General features: G+C 44.0%; 1 protein-coding gene and 1 pseudogene across 6 annotated transcripts in view; one reads left to right on the forward strand and one right to left on the reverse strand.

Annotated features, from left to right (window-relative positions):
• The first annotated feature begins 1374 nt into the window (after positions 1–1374).
• LOC128580950 (olfactory receptor 7A5-like) lies at positions 1375–2306 on the forward strand (annotated as a pseudogene).
• A 10064-nt stretch (positions 2307–12370) lies between these two features.
• The window catches only part of ZNF317 (zinc finger protein 317), a 52260-nt gene continuing 46583 nt past the window's right edge, over positions 12371–18047 (reverse strand). For 2 of the 6 annotated variants that reach the window (XM_053585495.1, XM_053585501.1), the window contains 5 exons: positions 17546–17672; positions 17048–17143; positions 16237–16319; positions 16035–16124; positions 13199–15760 (listed from right to left, as the gene is read on the reverse strand). In XM_053585495.1, the coding sequence (XP_053441470.1) occupies positions 14438–15760; positions 16035–16124; positions 16237–16319; positions 17048–17143; positions 17546–17672 (1719 nt within the window). In that variant the 3' untranslated portion in view covers positions 13199–14437. Of the gene's footprint in view, positions 12486–13198; positions 15761–16034; positions 16125–16236; positions 16320–17047; positions 17144–17545; positions 17673–18047 lie in introns of those variants that run through there. The other 4 variants (XM_053585496.1, XM_053585497.1, XM_053585500.1 and 1 more) reach the window with 4 other exon arrangements.

The following is an 18047-nucleotide window of genomic DNA, read 5'->3' on the forward strand; positions in this document are numbered from 1 at the left end:
CTAAGGAGAGTCAATTTTTGTTAATGATGAAAGGTGTGTGTCCAGTTTGTCTTCTACAGGTTGCCAGCCAATTCACCCAGCACCATTTGTTAAATAGGGAACCTTTCCCCTAATTTATGTTTTTGATAGGCTTAGCAAAGATCAAATGGTGATAAGTAGCTGGGTTCATCATTTGGTTCTCTATTCTGTTCCATACATCAACCTATTTTTGTGCCAGTACCATACTGTTTTGATCACTATAGATTTATAGTATAGCCTAAAGTCTGGTAGGGTGATTCCTCCTGATTTGTTTTTATTTCTGAGTAATGCCTTGACTCTTCATCTTTAATCATCAGAGAAATGCAAATCAAAACCACTTTAAGATATCATCTAACTCAGTAAGAATAGCTCACATAATAAAATCCCAAAACTACAGATGTTGGTGGGGATATGGAGAGAAGGGAACACTTCTGCACTGCTGGTAGGAATGCAAACTAATACGTCCCTTCTGGAAAGAAGTTTGGAGAACACTTAGGGAACTAAAAGTACACCTGTCGTTCGATCCTGCAATTCCTCTACTAGGTATATATGACCCAACATCACTCTACAACAAAGACATTTGCACGAGAATGTTTACTGCGGCCCAATTCATAATTGCCAAGTCATGGAGGCAGCCCAAGTGCCCACCGACCCATGAATGGATTAACAAACTGTGGTATATGTATACCATGGAATATTATGCAGCCATAAAAAAAGGAGACTTTACCTCTTTTATGTTCACGTGGATGGAGCTGGATCATATTCTTTTTAGTAAAGTATCTCAAAAATGGAAAAACAAATACCCAATGTACTCAATACTATTATGAAATCAATATATAACCACCCACACTTTCATATGAAAGATAAAACATGATTATAGCCCAGAAAGAAGAAGAAAAGAGGAGGGGGAGGGGATAAGGAGGGGGAATGGGTGGTGGTAAGATAATTGGTGAGACCTCACCTACTGTGTATATTGTAAGTGTACATGTCAAATATATTAAAAGTAGAGTATAAATGTCTAAACCCAAGAATTGAATAAGTGAGGTGAATGATATGTTGACCAGTTTGATGTGAACATTCTAGATTGTATATAGAGTCAGCACATTGTACCCCATAATTGCAGTAATGTACGCAGTTATAATCTAATAAAAAAAAAATAAAGACAGGCATTCCAGGGAATAGCGGTAGATGCCATGAGTGGACGGTAGTATTTAAGAGATTTTGGTCAGCTAAAGAAAGTGAAGCACTTAGATAAAACATAAATCTTTGTGAGGGAATGAGATTGACAATGTATAGTACATTCCTATTTTATCATTGTTTTAACATTATGCTTACCTCTTTCCATAAGTTATTACTATGGAATCAGGGAACCAAACGCCTATTTCAAAATTCATCCTTCTGGGACTTTCAGAGGATATGGACCTACAGCCTGTCCTCTTTGGGCTGTTCTTTTACATGTACCTGGTCACTGTGCTCGGAAACCTGCTCATCATCCTGGCCGTCATCTCTGACTCCCACCTGCACACCCCTATGTACTTCTTCCTCTCCAACCTGTCCTTTGTTGACATCTGTTTCACCTCCACCACAGTGCCCAAGATGTTAGTGAACATCCAGACGCAGAGCAAAGCCATCACATACAAAGGCTGCCTCATCCAGATGTGTTTTTTCATGATTTTTGCAGGGCTAGATAGTTTGCTACTGACTGTGATGGCCTATGACCGTTTTGTGGCCATTTGTCACCCCCTGCACTACAAGGTCATCATGCATCCTCATCTTTGTGGTCTTTTGCTTCTGCTTTCCTGGTTAATTAGCCTGACATATTCTCTGCTGCAAGGTTTGTTAGTTTTGAGGCTGTCCTGCAAAGAAACAGAAACCCCCATTTCTTCTGTGAACTTGCTCAGATCCTCAAGCTCACCTGCTCTGATAACCTTTTTAATGACATCCTGCTATATCTTCTATCTGGTCTGCTGGGTGTTATTCCCCTGACTGGGATTGTTTTTTCTTATTCTAGAATCATCTCCTCCATAATGGGCATTTCCTCTGCTGGAGGAAAGTACAAAGCCTTTTCCACCTGTGGGTCGCACCTCTCTATTGTCTGTTTGTTCTATGGTGCAGGCCTTGCAGTCTACCTAACGTCTGGAACATCCCAGCCCTCCAGAAGAGATTCCATAACCTCAGTGATGTACACTGTGGTCCCCATGCTGAACCCCTTCATCTACAGCCTGAGGAACAGGGACATGAAAAGGGCTCTCAGGAGACTTTTCGGCAGAGGAGCTTGCTCTCAGTGAGATAATGGAAGTCGAGGATGGACAGCAGAGATCCAGAGTGCTAATAACTGAACCAGTTACATGCCTATGTAATATATAGAAAAGAAATACCATTTGTGATATACTAGAAAAAAATCATTCCCAGCCTGAACATAAACTTGAAGGAGCACTTCGAAAGGCTCATCATCTACTGAGGAAAATGAAAGGTAGCCAATCTGTAACTAGAATTCTCATGAAAATATATTATTTCAAGGATAGAGACACTTACAAACATCAAGGGAGGAGAAATCAATGAAATGCAGCAAGGGAGGAAAGAGAGTGGGAGTGACAACACACATTTGCACATCACTGGCTCAGTTATGCTCTACTTTCTAGCACCATGCCTGCTTGGCAATTCTTTTCCTTGATCTCAGTTTGTAAACTGTTTTATATTGACCTCCCTCTCCCCATAAAATTTTATTTACTGAATCTTGCTTTGGTGATTGTCATTGACCTATTCTGATGACTTTCATAAGAAAATGCTTTAGGTCTATTTTAAGAGAAAGAAAATTCTGGTCTTTGTCAATCTGTATAAACCAGCAGATCAGACATAAAAGTCCAAAGCAATTTGCTCGTTGTTTTCCTTGCCAGCCCTACATTTCCCCAAAACTTTATGTCTGATTTCTCACAATTTAAGCTGTAAATAACTGTCAACTCTTCAGAGAAGCCTAAACACCATCGTCATACTCATTGTAGTTTTCATAACATATATTATGAGGGGCAGCAGAGCATAGTGGTTAAGAGGGCTCTCTGGGCTCAAACCTCTCTTCATCATTTGCTATTGGATCTTGGGCAAGTTACCTAAATTCTCTGTGCCTCTTTATTCTCATCTGTAATACTAAGGATGACAATACAGTAGTCCCCCCCTTATCTGCAGGGGATACCTTCCAAGGCCCCTTGTGGATGTACTAAACACAACTGCTCTTAATCAGAACATGTCCATGAATTCTGCCTGCAAATTTAATGCTCTTTCCATTTTCAAAAAGCAACTATCACACACCACAGGCATAATTTTTATAATTTTAAGTGTAATAGTAAAACCAGCATAAATTTCATTTTCCTCTTTCACAATTTCACCGGTAGATGTGTTCTTAGTATAAATCCTAGCAACCTCAACATACAATATTTTTCTTTCATTATTAAGTACAAAACATTCACTTTTTTTTTACAGGTTAATATGAGGGTACATATGATTAGATTACATTCTTTGCATTTATAAAGTAAAAAGTCCAAAGTCTGGGTTGTAGTTGAGTGCTTCACTTAGGAAAGTGCCATATACCCCTACGTTGTAGCCTATAGGTGGGAACTTACCAAGTTCCCACTTAAGGAAGCACTTTATGGCTTTTCTTTAGCATATTTTAACTGCCAGCATCATTACTCTTCCACTTAAGGGCCATTAATACATAAAAACAAAAATTACCTGAACACAAGCACTGTAACACCATGGTAGTGGATCTGATAACCAAGTGACTAACAGGCAGGGATGCAGACAGTGTGGAGATGCTGGATAAGGGAATAATCTGTGCCCTGCAAAGCAGGGCAACATTGAAATTTCATCACATTACTTAGAACAACATGTAGCAAATTTCAAAACTTATGAATTATTTATATTTGAAATTTTCCACTTAATATTTTCAAATCATGGCTGACCACAGGTAACTGAAACCAAAACTGTGGGTAAGGGGGGGACCTCTTTATCTTTTTTGAAGACTTGTAGTGGGGATAACTGTTTCACATAAAAGACTCCAGAACAGCTGGGTGTAGTCACAGCTATGCTGGAGTCTAAAGGAGAAGGATCCCCTGGGTCCATGAATTTGAGCCTAACCTGGGCAATATAGCAAGACCCTGGAGAAAGAGAAAAGAGAGGAGAGACGGAGGGAGGGAGGGAAAGAAGATAAAAGAGAGAGGAGAATGGGGAGGGAGGGAAAGGGAGAAAGAGAGAGATCCAGAACAGTGTCTGGCATAAGCAGCCTATGTTAGCCATCACAAGATCCATAAGGGTCTGTGACCATACAAAGGTGAAAAGAGATTGCAAGCCAGCCAGGTACTCTTCTTTTCCTTTAACTATAATAGCTTGTCCTGCCATAGGGGGTAGAGTGAGACTGGGAAAGAATCCCTTAACAGCAGAATAGAGTTGGAAAAACTGTGACTAGTAAGAGCACAGGTTGGATAGGATAGCACCCTAGTCCAGGCTCAGGGCACCCAGGAAGTCATATAGGAGAAAGTGCCCAGCGCAAAGTTTAGTGCTCTCAACAGGCTTAGGAGCACTGCATGCTAGACACTAGACCTGAGGAGTCCAGGAAATAACTTTCCCAGACATAGAGACTAAGGAAGGAAGTGGGCAGAAGTGGCCCTGAACAAGGACTCCCTAGAACAGGGAACCGAGAGGACAAGGTTTCTTTTACGAATAGTCTCTCAAACTAAGCAAAAAATAAAAAACGGCCCTGGGTTGAGCTGAGGACTGTTGAACTCTCTTGATGAGCATGGGATTTGGACTGGGAAACATTGAAATATTTCAGTTTTAACTTCATCTTTTATTAGGATATTTACATTTATCCCTAAGCAGCTTCAGATTCTTCACTTGTAAATGATTGTTGAAGTGATTGTGGAAAATTAATATCAAGTGTCTCATGTAAAGATTCTCAACTAAATCATGGACATATTTGTGAACACAGCATTTATTCGTTTACTTGTGCCAAAAGACACGGATCTCTTGGCAGGACCCTGCACCTCTGCCCACCTGCATTCTTCCCTGCAGGTGTCGGAACACGAGATACAAACTGATTGCTACAGTGGGGAAAAGTGCGCTTTATTCAGAGCAATAAGGTCTTAGCTTCCGTCCACTCTATGGAATGGAATCCGTGGTCCTGGTGACCTGGACATAATTAGGTAAGGCCAAGATGACCATCCTAACAAACTTAGAGCAGTAGCCGATCATCCTCCGTCTTTACCCATAATATCCTTGTCTAGAAACAATTCCTCTACCACAGGGTTTCCCTGGGCACTGTTGACATTTGCAGCCAGATAATTCTTTACGGTGCAGGCTGCCCTATACCTTGTAGAACATCTAGCAGCATCTGTGACCTTAACGCAATAGATACTAGCAGCACCCTCCAATCCCCATCATGTTGCAGCCACCAAAAATGACTCCAGATATTGCCACATCACCCCTGGATGAGAACCAGGGGTACCTACAACCCAGGTACGTCAAGGAAAGGAAAATAAAGAGGGAAAAATTGTAAGGGAAGACCTTGGTTGTCCTATAGCCCAGAAGAGAGTGGCCTGAAGATACCAGTCTCTGTCACAAGGCCCTAACATGGAAAAGGAGGCCTTCCGTTCAGAATAGAAGAAATACCAAAGTGCACTTATTGAATAAACATTTCTAGTGATCTCAGAACTCTAGAGGACGAGAACAAGGTTCTTTGGTGTGCTGGGGTGATTCTAGGATAAGCTTCTCAGAATCATAAACCTAATTTTCTTCCACCTGTGCACATTCTGCTCTGTTTCCACCTCTAGAACACTCCATGTGGCTCTTTCCAACATGTAGTTTCCAAAGAAACACTTGAAGGACTCCAAATAAGGGCCCAGATAGTTGCAGCTCAGCTTCTTCTGCTAGAGGACAAAATAAGACCTCCACTGTGGGCAGTCTCAGTGGTGAGGAAAGGATTGAGGGGGAGAAAAAGGAAACCAGTGGTTAGAAGTCAGGCCCTGATCTTCACAGAAAAATGTGGTTTGAGCTCTTCAATAAAGGAATAAAGCACCAGAAGCTGGACCCACTCCCACTCAAAAGCAGACTGTTGGTCACTTGGGAATGTACTGGAGGAATTACAAAGGCACATGAGGAAACTTTGGGGAGTTTGCTATCCTGTGGTGATATCATGGGGATGGAAAGGCCAAAATTTGTATCTTTTAAATATAGTAGAACCTCTGTAAGTCGACCACCCAAGGGACTGTAACAAACTGGTCAACATGCAGAAGTGGTCAACATAAAGAACTAGGCCTACTGTGCAGATAGGTACATGTGCCAGTTCTACTTAATTACATAAACTTAAAGAGGTAGGCAGCTGGTCAACTGTGGAGTTTGACATGTAGGTGAATTTCCTACATGTCAATAAGGTGGTTCCCTCTCAATTGGACTCATGCAGTAGAAATATGGAGGCCTTGTGGCCAATCACAAAAAAGAAAGGCTGTGATATCTCCCCTTCCTTGCACCCACGCCACTTCTGTTAACTCTGCCCTTTCATTCTAGGCTCACCCAAGTGGCTGCAGTGCACCAGGGCATGCAAGCAAAGCTGACACACACAGGGGCTTGCCAAGTGTTTTCTTGCTTGTGCAGTGGAGCTTGTGACTTTCTAGATTCCCCAGCAATGTGTAAACAGGCCCTACTCAGACCACTAGGGAGATCTTGAGTGAAGAACAAGCAACCCCCATGCCAGACAGGAGAGAGAATGCCCCACCAGCCGAGCACAGCCCAGAATGTCAACCAGCAAACTGTAAACCAAGGAAATGGAGGTCATGCAACAAAAGCTAATAGAAACAGGCCCCCTTCATCCCACTCCTTAATAGGATACCAGTTACCTGGCTCAACTGCAAATTGTTATCAAATGTCAGTGGATTTGTATCAGTTTCGAATTAACAATGAAACTGAGACTGACATTAACATACTTATGTTTGTCATACAATGTCCCAACAACACTCCGGCTTTGCCTCCTACTTCAAAGATCTTTGATCTCCAGAATGTGATATATTGTCCATTCCTCTATCCCTCTTGCAATCAGGAGTGGCATGCTTACTCAGGCCTGCGTGTAAACTCGCATAAGCCTTCTGCACTCAGGTTCCGCCATCTCTTCTGTGACTCTTCCTGATTGCCCTCCTTGGGGCCTCCCCGTGGATTCTGTTGTCATACCAGCTCTCTGGTTTACTGTTGATCTCTCTCTCCCCTAGATCTGTACTCCCATAAGGGCAGCACCATCTCTTATCAATCTTTATTCTCCAAACCCAATTAAGAGTGAGGCACTTAACTGACACTCAATAGGTTCCCTGAAGGGGAAAAATTCCTCAGTGGTTGAAGTTTACCCAAATGTCACACAAGGCAGAGCTGGTCCCTCTGGAATTGTATGATCTCAAGAATTGAAAACAACAGGGACAAGAAGAGTGTGTTAGTGTAATTAGAAGTTCCCTCCAGAGGCTGTATGAGATTCTTTGTCTATCCCAAGAACTGGCAGGTAAATACAAAGAGATGCAATAGCCCTGGGCCACTAAGGCTATCCATGGGATTCATTATCTTCCACTCCCCTAGTAACTGTTGACAGAGGAATGGGACAAAAAGGGAGCAGTGGTGCAGGACCACCCCTGGCTCCTCATTAAAGAAATGGCCCCATTCCACTCTTTCCCCACCTTAGGCCTCTAGGGTACATAACTGTTTTCCCAAACCTAGACAAAAGCCAGTAAGTGATTGCTACTTCTTCACAAATAAGCCTAGGAAAACTTTTGGCCAAGGATTCCTGTGCATTCAGCACTTTCACTAAAGATGTGCAGCTGCCCCTGACCACACACCCAAAGACTTGTGTGGAAGCACTGCACAAGAGAGAGGAGTGGGCAGGAATTTCAGGAAGCCTAAGGCAAACAGTGAGCCACACACTGGGAGCCCAGTGGCTCTGCCAGCTGATAGAAGAGGTGAGGTGAGGGCTATCAGAGGAAGTACTTGACTCTGGTCTCAGATTCCAGCTGCCAAGGCGACTCTGTACTTTCTTCTTCTTCTCCGGAAAGACAATGACAACACTCTAGTGAAGTTGGGAAGACTTGTTAATCTATGCAAAGAGCTCAAATAACCTACCATTTTCTTGGGAGAGGCACAGAGACAACTATCAAAAAATTATCATAAATGTTAGGTCAAAATAATTGTCAGTACATCTCTAGGCTTCATTTAACAAAATAATAGTATTTGTCAAGGCCCAAGGCTGGAACTTCTGTTTCTGGGAAGCAAACTGATTGAATTTAGATTCTCAAATTGGTTTTAAGAATAGATTTTATTCTGAATTCAGAAAAGTAGCAGTGAGCTAAAGACAAATAAAGGCCTTCACATGGCCTAAATAGGAAATATCTTCTTGGAAAAAATCCCAGAGTCCATGGCAGATAGAAGTGAATGGACTCAAGGACGTTATTTAAAAGAAAAAGAAAAATTTTAATGCAGACCCAATTGCCCTTGAAAACAAAAATGGAAGTTTTGACATGACCATGCAAACATTTTTCAAATCTTACAACCTGAGAACCAAACACATAAAGTAAGAGAGACCAAGAAGTCTCATAGAACAAACTGGAATTGCTCTGTACCAGCACTGAGAAGAGCCTGGGTAATCCAAAAAGCATTCCAGCCCTTTATTTTAGGAGAAGCTGAAATACACACAGAAGCCACCTCTTGAGATTCCTGTGAAGACTCTGTTTCCCGAAAAGGCAAAGTGGCAAAAAATGATTACGCAGTGTACACTATAGGTCTCATCCGTCCTGTACTCCAACTCCAAAGTTTAACATAAAGATCCTTACGACTGTAATCTGTTTTGTGTACTGCAGCATTTCTAGTGCCGAGAATACATAGAAGCAGAACACAAATACAGCATTAATGGAATTAATCAGTTAATTTCCAGTATTTACAAGAGTTTAATATGACCCATGTGTCATTTATAAAAGCATTTGTTTCATAAGTGATGCAGGCAAAATGTGTTGTCCACTCTGATGAGGTGTCTGAGTACAACACACCTTGCCACCAAATTGGTAACCACAACTAGATCTTTTCAAGAAACACAAATACACTCAGATTCAGAGGAATTGGGGATCTCTAGTCTAAGAAACCCATGTCTAAGCTCAGACTTGAGAGCTCCCAAAGCTTTTTACAAAGAAGACAGTCAGAATGACACATAAATCTTTCAGGTAAACCCAAGAGAGGAAGGAGCCCCACAGTCTTCTTGGACTCTGTACTCCAAATCCCAAACTCAGTCCCCAGGACACAAATGCTGAGTTTGTGTATGTACTATGTGCAGGTGAGGAATGATGCCCAGGCTACCTGCCATAGGCAGCACAAGGGTGTGGAACTAAGTGATGAGTTAAAGAAGTTCGAAAATGGCCTGAAGATGAACCAGGCAGGGGTGGAAGAGAATCAAGCAACAAATCTGGCCCTAAGTCAGTGTTCACCACCCACTCCTGCAAACACCCCAGATCCTGTGTCCTGCTGCAGTGGCTATGGTTGGATCTCCACGTGGCAGGGGAAGGGAGCTGAACAGACTCATTTGAGAGCATGTACACCTCCATCAAATATGCAAGGTCCAAGGTCAGCACAGTCATGAGACCCTGGTGGGCCCTCCAGGCTCATTCTTAGCCTTTCCAGCCTACAACTGGGATTCCTATGGGATTGGGTTCTACCATGTAACAAAATGTGGTTTGCAAACTGCCCAATGTTATCAGACCTACCTGTCATCCCTTAATGACTGCTGATGAGTACCTGAGACCTCCTTTCAGTAAGATTCTTTGTTCTTTACATGGGGTTCTCTCATGTCTGGTGGAACAAGGAAGAATGAGGTGGAAGGGAAGGTGTGTCTGTGGGGGGGGCAGTTACTTCATACCTCAACAATCAGGCTGGTAAGGTGTGTCTGGGGGGGGCAGTTACTGCACACCTCAACAATCAGGCTGGGAAGGTGTGTCTGTGGGGGGGGCAGTTAACTGCACACCTCAATCATCAGGTTGTGAAGGTATTATGTCTGTTGGGGGGCAGTTATTGCACACCTCAACAATCAGGCTGGGAAGGTGTGTCTGGGGGGGGGGGCAGTTACTGCACTCCTCAACAGTCAGGCTGGGAAGGTGTGTCTGTGGGGGGCAGTTAACTGCACACCTCAATCATCAGGTTGTGAAAGTATGTCTGTTGGGGGGCAGTTACTGCACACCTCAACAATCAGGCTGGTGTGTCTGGGGGAGTAGTTACTCCACATCTCAACAATCAGGCTGGGAAAGTGTGTCTGGTGGGGGGGCAGTTATTGCACACCTCAACAATCAGGCTGGGGAGGTATGTCTGGGGGGGACAGTTACTGCATACCTCAACAATCAGGCTGGGGAGGTATGTCTGTGGGGGGCAGTTACTGAATACCTCAACAATCAGGCTGGGAAGGTATGTGGGGGGGGTGCATTAACTGCATACCTCAACAATCAGGCTGGGGAGGTATGTCTGTGGGGGGCAGTTACTGCACACCTCAACAATCAGGCTGGGAAGGTGTGTCTGTGGCGGGGGAGTTAACTGCACACCTCAACAATCGGGTTGTGAAGGTATGTCTGTGGGGGGACAGTTGCTGCACACCTCAACAATCAGGCTGGGAAGGTGTGTCTGTGGGGGGACAGTTATTGCACACCCCAACAATCAGGCTGGGAAGGTGTGTCTGTGGGGGCAGTTACTGCACACCTCAACAATCAGGGTGGGAAGGTGTGTCTGGCGGTGTAGTTACTACACACCTCAACAATCAGGCTTGGAGGTGGGAGCAAAACACATAGTCTTTTCTACCTTATCTGCAAAGCAAGCCTTGTTGCCACAGATCCTCTCCCTCATCGCCTCCAGAGAACCAGGGTAGTTCCAAGCTGAACCTTTCAGAGCAAATCCACACTGAAGTGTGGAGGAACATCTATTTCCTTAAGGAGCTAAGACATACAGATTTTAAAGAATCACTAAATGGATTCAACAAATAAAATGGCACTCAGTGAACTTCAAGCTATATCTGATGTTCTACAAACTGAAAATAAAGAAAATTGAAAAGAAAAACAACTTGAATTCTGCAATGCTCTTCTAATGGATTTTTCTATTGGTATCTTGGTCCTCTCTTTAGCTTATCAACCCAGAAGCCACTGAGATGGGATCTGTTTCTGAAAACAGATACTAGTTGTCACCCTTTTATTCAAAATCCTCCATACTTCCTGCCACACTGAGAATGAAAAGCAAAGACTACTGCATTCTCCTGGCCTCTGAGCTGCTCCTGATCAGGTTACAATACAGTGCACGCTCACAGTTCACTTACATCGCTGCTCAAATGGCCCTTTAACAATTTCCCTACCCACCCAAAAACTCCACTCAAGCCCCAAGTTCCTGCTGTCACCATCATAAATGAGATTTCCTCCATGCACTTACCACTACATGAATACAACACATCTAACTCATCTGTGCATCAGTACCCCACCCCAATTAGACTCCATGTAATCAGTTCTCATTACAGACCCTGCGCAGCACAGAACAGTGCCTGACATAGAGGTGTGGACTCCGGAGCAAGGTACCAGGCGTTCAAACCCAAACAGCAGTACTAGCTCACAGACTGAACTAAACTTTCTTGCCTCAGACTGTACCCCATGCACCATGGAGATGGTAACAGGAGATGGTACCTCTTTCCTTGGGCTTTTGTGAAAACACACATCTATCAACAAATAAGAAAATAGCCCGGGTGTGGTTGCTCACACCTGTAATCCCAGCACTCTGGGAGGCTGAAGCGAGAGGATCACTTGACACCAGGAGTCCAAGACCAGCCCGAACAAGAGTGAGATCCCACCTCTATAAAAGATAGGAAAATGAGCAGGTCTGGGATTGTGCCTGTAATACCAGCTACTCAGGAGGCTGAGGCAGGAGGATCATTTGGGTCCAGGAGTTCGAGGTTGCTATGAACTGTCATGATGCCATGGCAGTCGACCCAGGGTGAGAGAGCAAGACACTACCTCAAAAAAAGAAAAAGAAAAAGAAAGAAAAGAATGTAAAACCTATATCCAACAATTAAAAGCATAAATGTTTTGTCCATACATTCAGGTAGCAGTTATAAAACCTACTACCAGGTATGTGAGTTCCAGACAGCATCCACCTGGGTACAGAACCCTCCTCCCACCATAAATAAAGTAAGTAAATAAAAAAGCAATGACACAGCCATAGAAGCTTAAACCAACAGTCAATTTTATTTCTTCTCATGTATTAGGAAGTTTGGGAGCAACAAATCCAGGGCTAGTGCAGACACTCATGGAAGTGACAGAGGGGTGAACAGGGTCACTGCAACCTTTCTTAAGTGATGTTCCTAGAACATGGCTTTCATCCTCATGGTTACATGATAAAACTTTTGACACCAGGTACTGGCTCTCCTTGCAAGGTGAGAACTAGGGTGTAAAGCAAAGAACAGAACAAAAAGAAAAGAATTCAGGTAAGAATGAATGACTTCTTTTTAAAGACCTTTCCCAGAAGCCCACATAGTGACATATATCTGCTTGTCTGTCAAAGGCCAGGGCTATGGAACATGGACAACACTAGTTGCAAGAAGCACTGTATGAGGTTCTTTAAAATAGCACACCTTATGGGCAGCGCCTATAGCGCAACAGGTAGGGCACAGGCCACATGTACCGAGGCTGGCAGGTTCAAACCCAGCCTGGGCCAGCTAAAAACAATGACAACTGCAACAACAAAAAAATAGCCAGGTGTTGTGGCAGGTACCTGTAGTTCCAGCTACTTGGGAGGCTGAGGCAAGAGAATCGCTTAAGCCCAAGAGTTTGAGGATGCTGTGAGCTGTGACACCACAACACGCTACCCAGGGTGACAGCTTGAAACTGTCTCAAAAAAAATAATGAAATAGCACACCTTATTAATCTGACAAAACCTGGATTCTCTTGATGGGGAAAAAGGTGAGAGTGGACACCAGAGGAACAAATATGTGCCACTCTTGGCTGCACAGCAAGCTGCCAGAGGATCCAATGAAGACACCATGCTCTAATCACAATGCACGTGAATTAGATACCAGTAACAAACAGGTACTAAAAAATACCCACATGTTACACAGCACATAACACAATCCTAAGTAAGCCATTGATCAGGTGAGTTATCACAAAGGAAATTAAGACGTTTTGAGGATGAGGCTCTAGTAAACATGCTATATACAGACTTTTCGTGATGCAGGTTATTTGGAAGAACATAAACTTAAAAATAAAAACTAAAAGTTAATGAGCCGGGCTCTGTTTCCATGAAGAAAGATTGGTTAAGTGCAATTTCATATCCACTGGAAGAATCCCACTGGGGTCTCTCAAGAACTCTCATATGCACAGCAAGTGAGGCAATCAAGGCTGATGTCACAACCACATAGGGATTATCACCACTATTATATTGTCTAAGTTTGAAAAGAACTTTCTCCTATTTAAGTGCTCACAAGAATTCATAAAAATGGATTACTGTGGGTAAAATCTAAGAAATAAAACAGTGATTATTTGCAACCTCAGCAATGGTGATATTTGAGGGCACATAATTCTTTCTTTGAGGGTGGGAGGTCCTAAAGGTTGTAGGAAATTTAGCAGCACCTCTGATGTCTTCTTGCTACATGCCGCACCACCTGCCTCCCTCTTTGACCTCCCCTCCAGTTCTAATAAATCAAAAATGTCTCCAAAGGACACTGCCAAGTAACCCCTGGACAGCAAAATCATCCCCAACTGGGAACCACTGCTGTAGGTCAAGGGTCAACATTGCTTTTCTGCAAAGGGCCAGATAGCTAGTATTATAGGTTTTGTTGGCCACAGATGGTCTCTGTCATTTATTCTTCCTCTTTACAAATGGAACTGTTGTCAGTCTGCAAGCTATATAAACCATGGTCTGCTGTGACCTGTGTTAGTGACTTTCCTACATTCCTCTCTTCAGTGTGATTTCTCTCATGGATAAAAAGAGCATGAGACCAGGGAAAGTTTCCCCAGTCACTGCAGAGATTCACAGAGACTCTCCCCAGTGCAGTTAACTCTTGTGCCCAGGTGAGAGGTGATGCTATAGTCATCTTGACATTAGATGCCAAGCCAGGGCTTCTGTTCCCTAAGTTCTCATATGTTTAAAAGCAGAATGCACCCTGAAGGCTTCTCCATACTACAAAGTATGTTTTCTACCCCAGAGTAAAGTCTCACAAATCTCCTAAGGGATGAGAACAACTTGTCTTTCCATAGTCTCTCCAGGAACTGGATTTCTCCCAAGCTATGTGTATTCTCTTATGCCCAGCAAGGTGACAGCTCATAAGAAGCTTTCTGCCTTCTCACGTGCACAAGGCTCATTTCCAGTCTGAGTGCTCACATTAAAGCAGGCTCGCTCACTGGAGTCTTTTCCACACTTGTGACACAAAGAGCTTCTCTCCTCGGTGAGTTTTCACATGACTCCTCAGGGATGAGTGGTCACTGAAGGTTTTCCCACAGACCAGGCATTCATAGGGCTTCTCCCCAGTGTGGATTCTCCTGTGCACATTCAGGTTAGAGCCTATGCTGAAGGCTTTCCCACAGTGATCACACTCATATGGTTTCTCTCCTGTGTGACTCCGCATGTGTGTCTTCAGGGTCGACTGGTTTCTAAAGGCTTTCCCACACTGCCTACACTCCACGCGTTTCTTTACAAGATGAATGCTCATGTGCCTCCTCCGGGATAAGTAATCACCAAACACCTTCCCACAGGCCGTGCATTCATAGCGTCTCTCTTGAGTGTGAATTTTCCTGTGTGCAGTTAGGTTTGAGCTTGCACTGAAAGCTTTCCCACAGAGATCGCACCCGTAGGGTTTCTCTCCAGTGTGAGAGTTCATGTGTGTCTTCAGGATAGACTGGTTCCTGAAGGTTTTCCCACACTGTCGGCATTCAACAGGCTTCTTGACAATATGAATTCTCATGTGTTTCCTCCGTGACACAAGATCGCCGAAGGATTTCCCACATTCCTTACATTCATAGGTTTTCTCTACCATGTGGTTCTTCTTGTGCAAATTAAAATTAGATTTCCATCGGAAGGCTTTGCCACACTGCATGCACTCATAGGGTTTCTCCCCAGTGTGGTTCCTGACGTGCTCTTTAAGATGGGAGGGGTGCTGGAAGGCTTTCCCACAGTCGTGACACTCGTAGGGCCTCTCTCCAGTGTGTGTTCTCTTGTGTGCAATGAGGTGGCAGCTCCTACCATAGGCCTTCCCACACTGATCACATTTGTAAGGCCTCTCACCAGTGTGAACTCTCATGTGTATCTTCAGGGCTGAAAGGGTCCGGAATGCATTTCCACACTGACTGCAGTCAAAGGGCTTCTCTTTGAGGTGAGTCCTCGCATGACTTCTAAGGGCTGAAGGGTCATTGAAGGCTTTCCCACAGTCAGTGCATTCATAGGGTTTCTCCCCAGTGTGTATTCTCCTGTGCCGGGTGAGGGAAGCACTTGTGGTGAAAGCTTTTTGGCACTGATGACATTCATGCATTTTTCTGCCGTCAAACAGGCTCACATGTTGAGTCAGCTGTGGTCTGCTCTTGAAAGCTATCCCATAGTTGCGGCGGTGATAGGGCCTCTTGCCAGTATGCCTTCTCATTGGCTGGGTAAGATGAGCACCCATGCTGAAGACTTCAAACAAGTGAGCATATTCAGTGGACTTCTCTCCAAGACGAGCTCTTTCCTGCTGGTTAAGAGATGAGTGCTAAGCATTTCGCACATTCGTTACATTCCTACGGATCAACCCTGCATACACTGCTATGAATAGAAGCATGCTAGACAGATGTCATATTTTGCAGTGCAAATGTACTATTCCTGTTCCATTTGAACGCTATCAGAGAACATGCAAGTGCTAAGCTGTAAGGCTCCATGACTGTAAATTTTACAATGGCTTCTGCATGCAGTTTGTTCACTACTTAAAATTGAACTAAGACTTAATGCTCAATATTGGAAATACTTACTAATGAGAACTTGGAGTGAAGAACTTTGAGACTAGGTGGAGGGTTTTTCCCAACTTCACAGTATTCAGTGTCTCTGGAACATGCTTCCTCCTGGGGAATTCCCATGTGCCTGGTTCTCAAGCTGCTTTTCTAACATGCGCTGCCCCAGTCTCTATGAGAATGTGGAAGGAATAACTAAAGGAATATCCCAAGGAACTCTTACCATTGTCACAACACTGGACGTCTCCTTTCCAAAGATATCTTCCATAAGAATTGACCACTTGGTTTTAGATGGAGTCTCCCAATCTGAAACACATTGGAAAAGTATGAACTTTCTCAAAAAAGAATATGTTGTAATCATGGTGACAAAAACAGGTGGATTGTGTTGCAGATACTAACCCTAAGGGAAGGTGATACAAAAGGACAGGACACAAATGTAAACAAAAATAATTGTTGAAAATCTGATTGTGTGAGGTATTTGCCAGTGACGGGGAGAAATTTAAGTCAATTCAGATGGATGCTGATAATGACAGAGTATGATCAGAAATATCGAATATGGGCAGCACCCATAGCTCAGTGGGTAGGGCACTGGCCACATATACCGAGGCTGGTAGGCTTGAGCTAGCCTGGGCCAGCTGAAATCAACAACGACAACTGCAACAAAATAATAGCTAGTGGGCGCCTGTGGTCCCAGCTACTTCGGAGGCTGAGGCAAGAAAATCGCTTAAGCCCAAGAGTTTGAGGTTGCTGCGAGCTGTGATGCCACAGCACTCTACCAAGGGTGACACAGGGAGACTGTCTCAAATAAAAAAAAAAAAAGAAGAAAGAAATATTGAATATGAAAGAATGGGACAAAAAGCCCACATGGAAACACCAAATGCTAAGATAGAGGCTAAAGAATTTGTGAGAGAATGGATGGGCAACAAGAGAGAGAACACTTCTCAACTTCCCTGGTTGACACTTTCCAAAGCACCTCCCCCACTCGCTGAGTGGAGCTGAGTCACAGCACAGTTACTTTCCTGATGCTCACGCACCTGGACGAGGGCCTTGCTGGGTGCCCCTCTCCTCGATCCTCAGCTCTTCCTCTTGCTCCAGGTGAGAAATGAGGCTGGGCTTGCCAACCTGATACCCTGTACTCACAGGAAAAATACAGTTGAAGGAGAGCCGTAGGGGGAAACCCCATTCCATTAGACTGGGATCAACACTTTGGTGTGCAGTGTTCTGAAGGTGGACAAGTCTGACTTAGGAAGAGAAAAATAATGGTGCCAAGTTTCTAAAGAACACACTTAATATCTTTCATAGAAAACAAAACTGCAAAGCCCCACACGCTGGCCTTCCAAAAGAAAGGCACCTGTGCCTGAGCTCAGACACACGCTGGAGACCCTCCAAGATCAATGGTCATGGAAGACAGCATGAGGCTGGGCGCCAGAGCTGCCTATGTTCTGAACTCTTGCACAGATCCTGGGTCACAGCAAGTACTTTAAAACATCTGATTCACAAGTGAAGAAACAAAGAAATGGTGCCAGCCATACCCAGCGAAGTGAGGTTGCTATAGTTCTCCAGCATCACATCCTTGTACAGTTTTCTCTGGGAAGAATCCAACAGGGGCCACTCCTTCTCAGTGAAGTCCACAGCAACATCCTGGAAAGTCACTGATTCCTGAAACACCACACATGTTTGGGATCAGTGAGGAACCAGCCTACTGGTGTTCACAGAAGGCAGGCTCAGGCTGAAGACTGGGCATGAAAGACCCAACACGGGATTTTCAGACAGTGTGCTACGTAGATTTCCTCTGGACATCAGTCCTCAGGTATCTCCTCTTCCCTATGAGGTAATCTTGTCCCATTTCATTGCTTCAATTCTGACAAGGGACAAAATCTCTCCACTTCTAGCCTGGTCTGAATGCTTTCAGTTTTACTTCCTCTTTGAGGGTGTGTGGACCTGAGAACCCTGCAAGCATGGGAGAACATTTGCTACATGAATCATTTCCCCTAACTTCCCCAATACCAGGACAGCCTCTGCATATTCACTGGC

Source organism: Nycticebus coucang, chromosome 3 (genome assembly GCF_027406575.1).
Source record: "Nycticebus coucang isolate mNycCou1 chromosome 3, mNycCou1.pri, whole genome shotgun sequence".
In the NCBI taxonomy this organism is placed as follows: domain Eukaryota; kingdom Metazoa; phylum Chordata; class Mammalia; order Primates; family Lorisidae; genus Nycticebus; species Nycticebus coucang.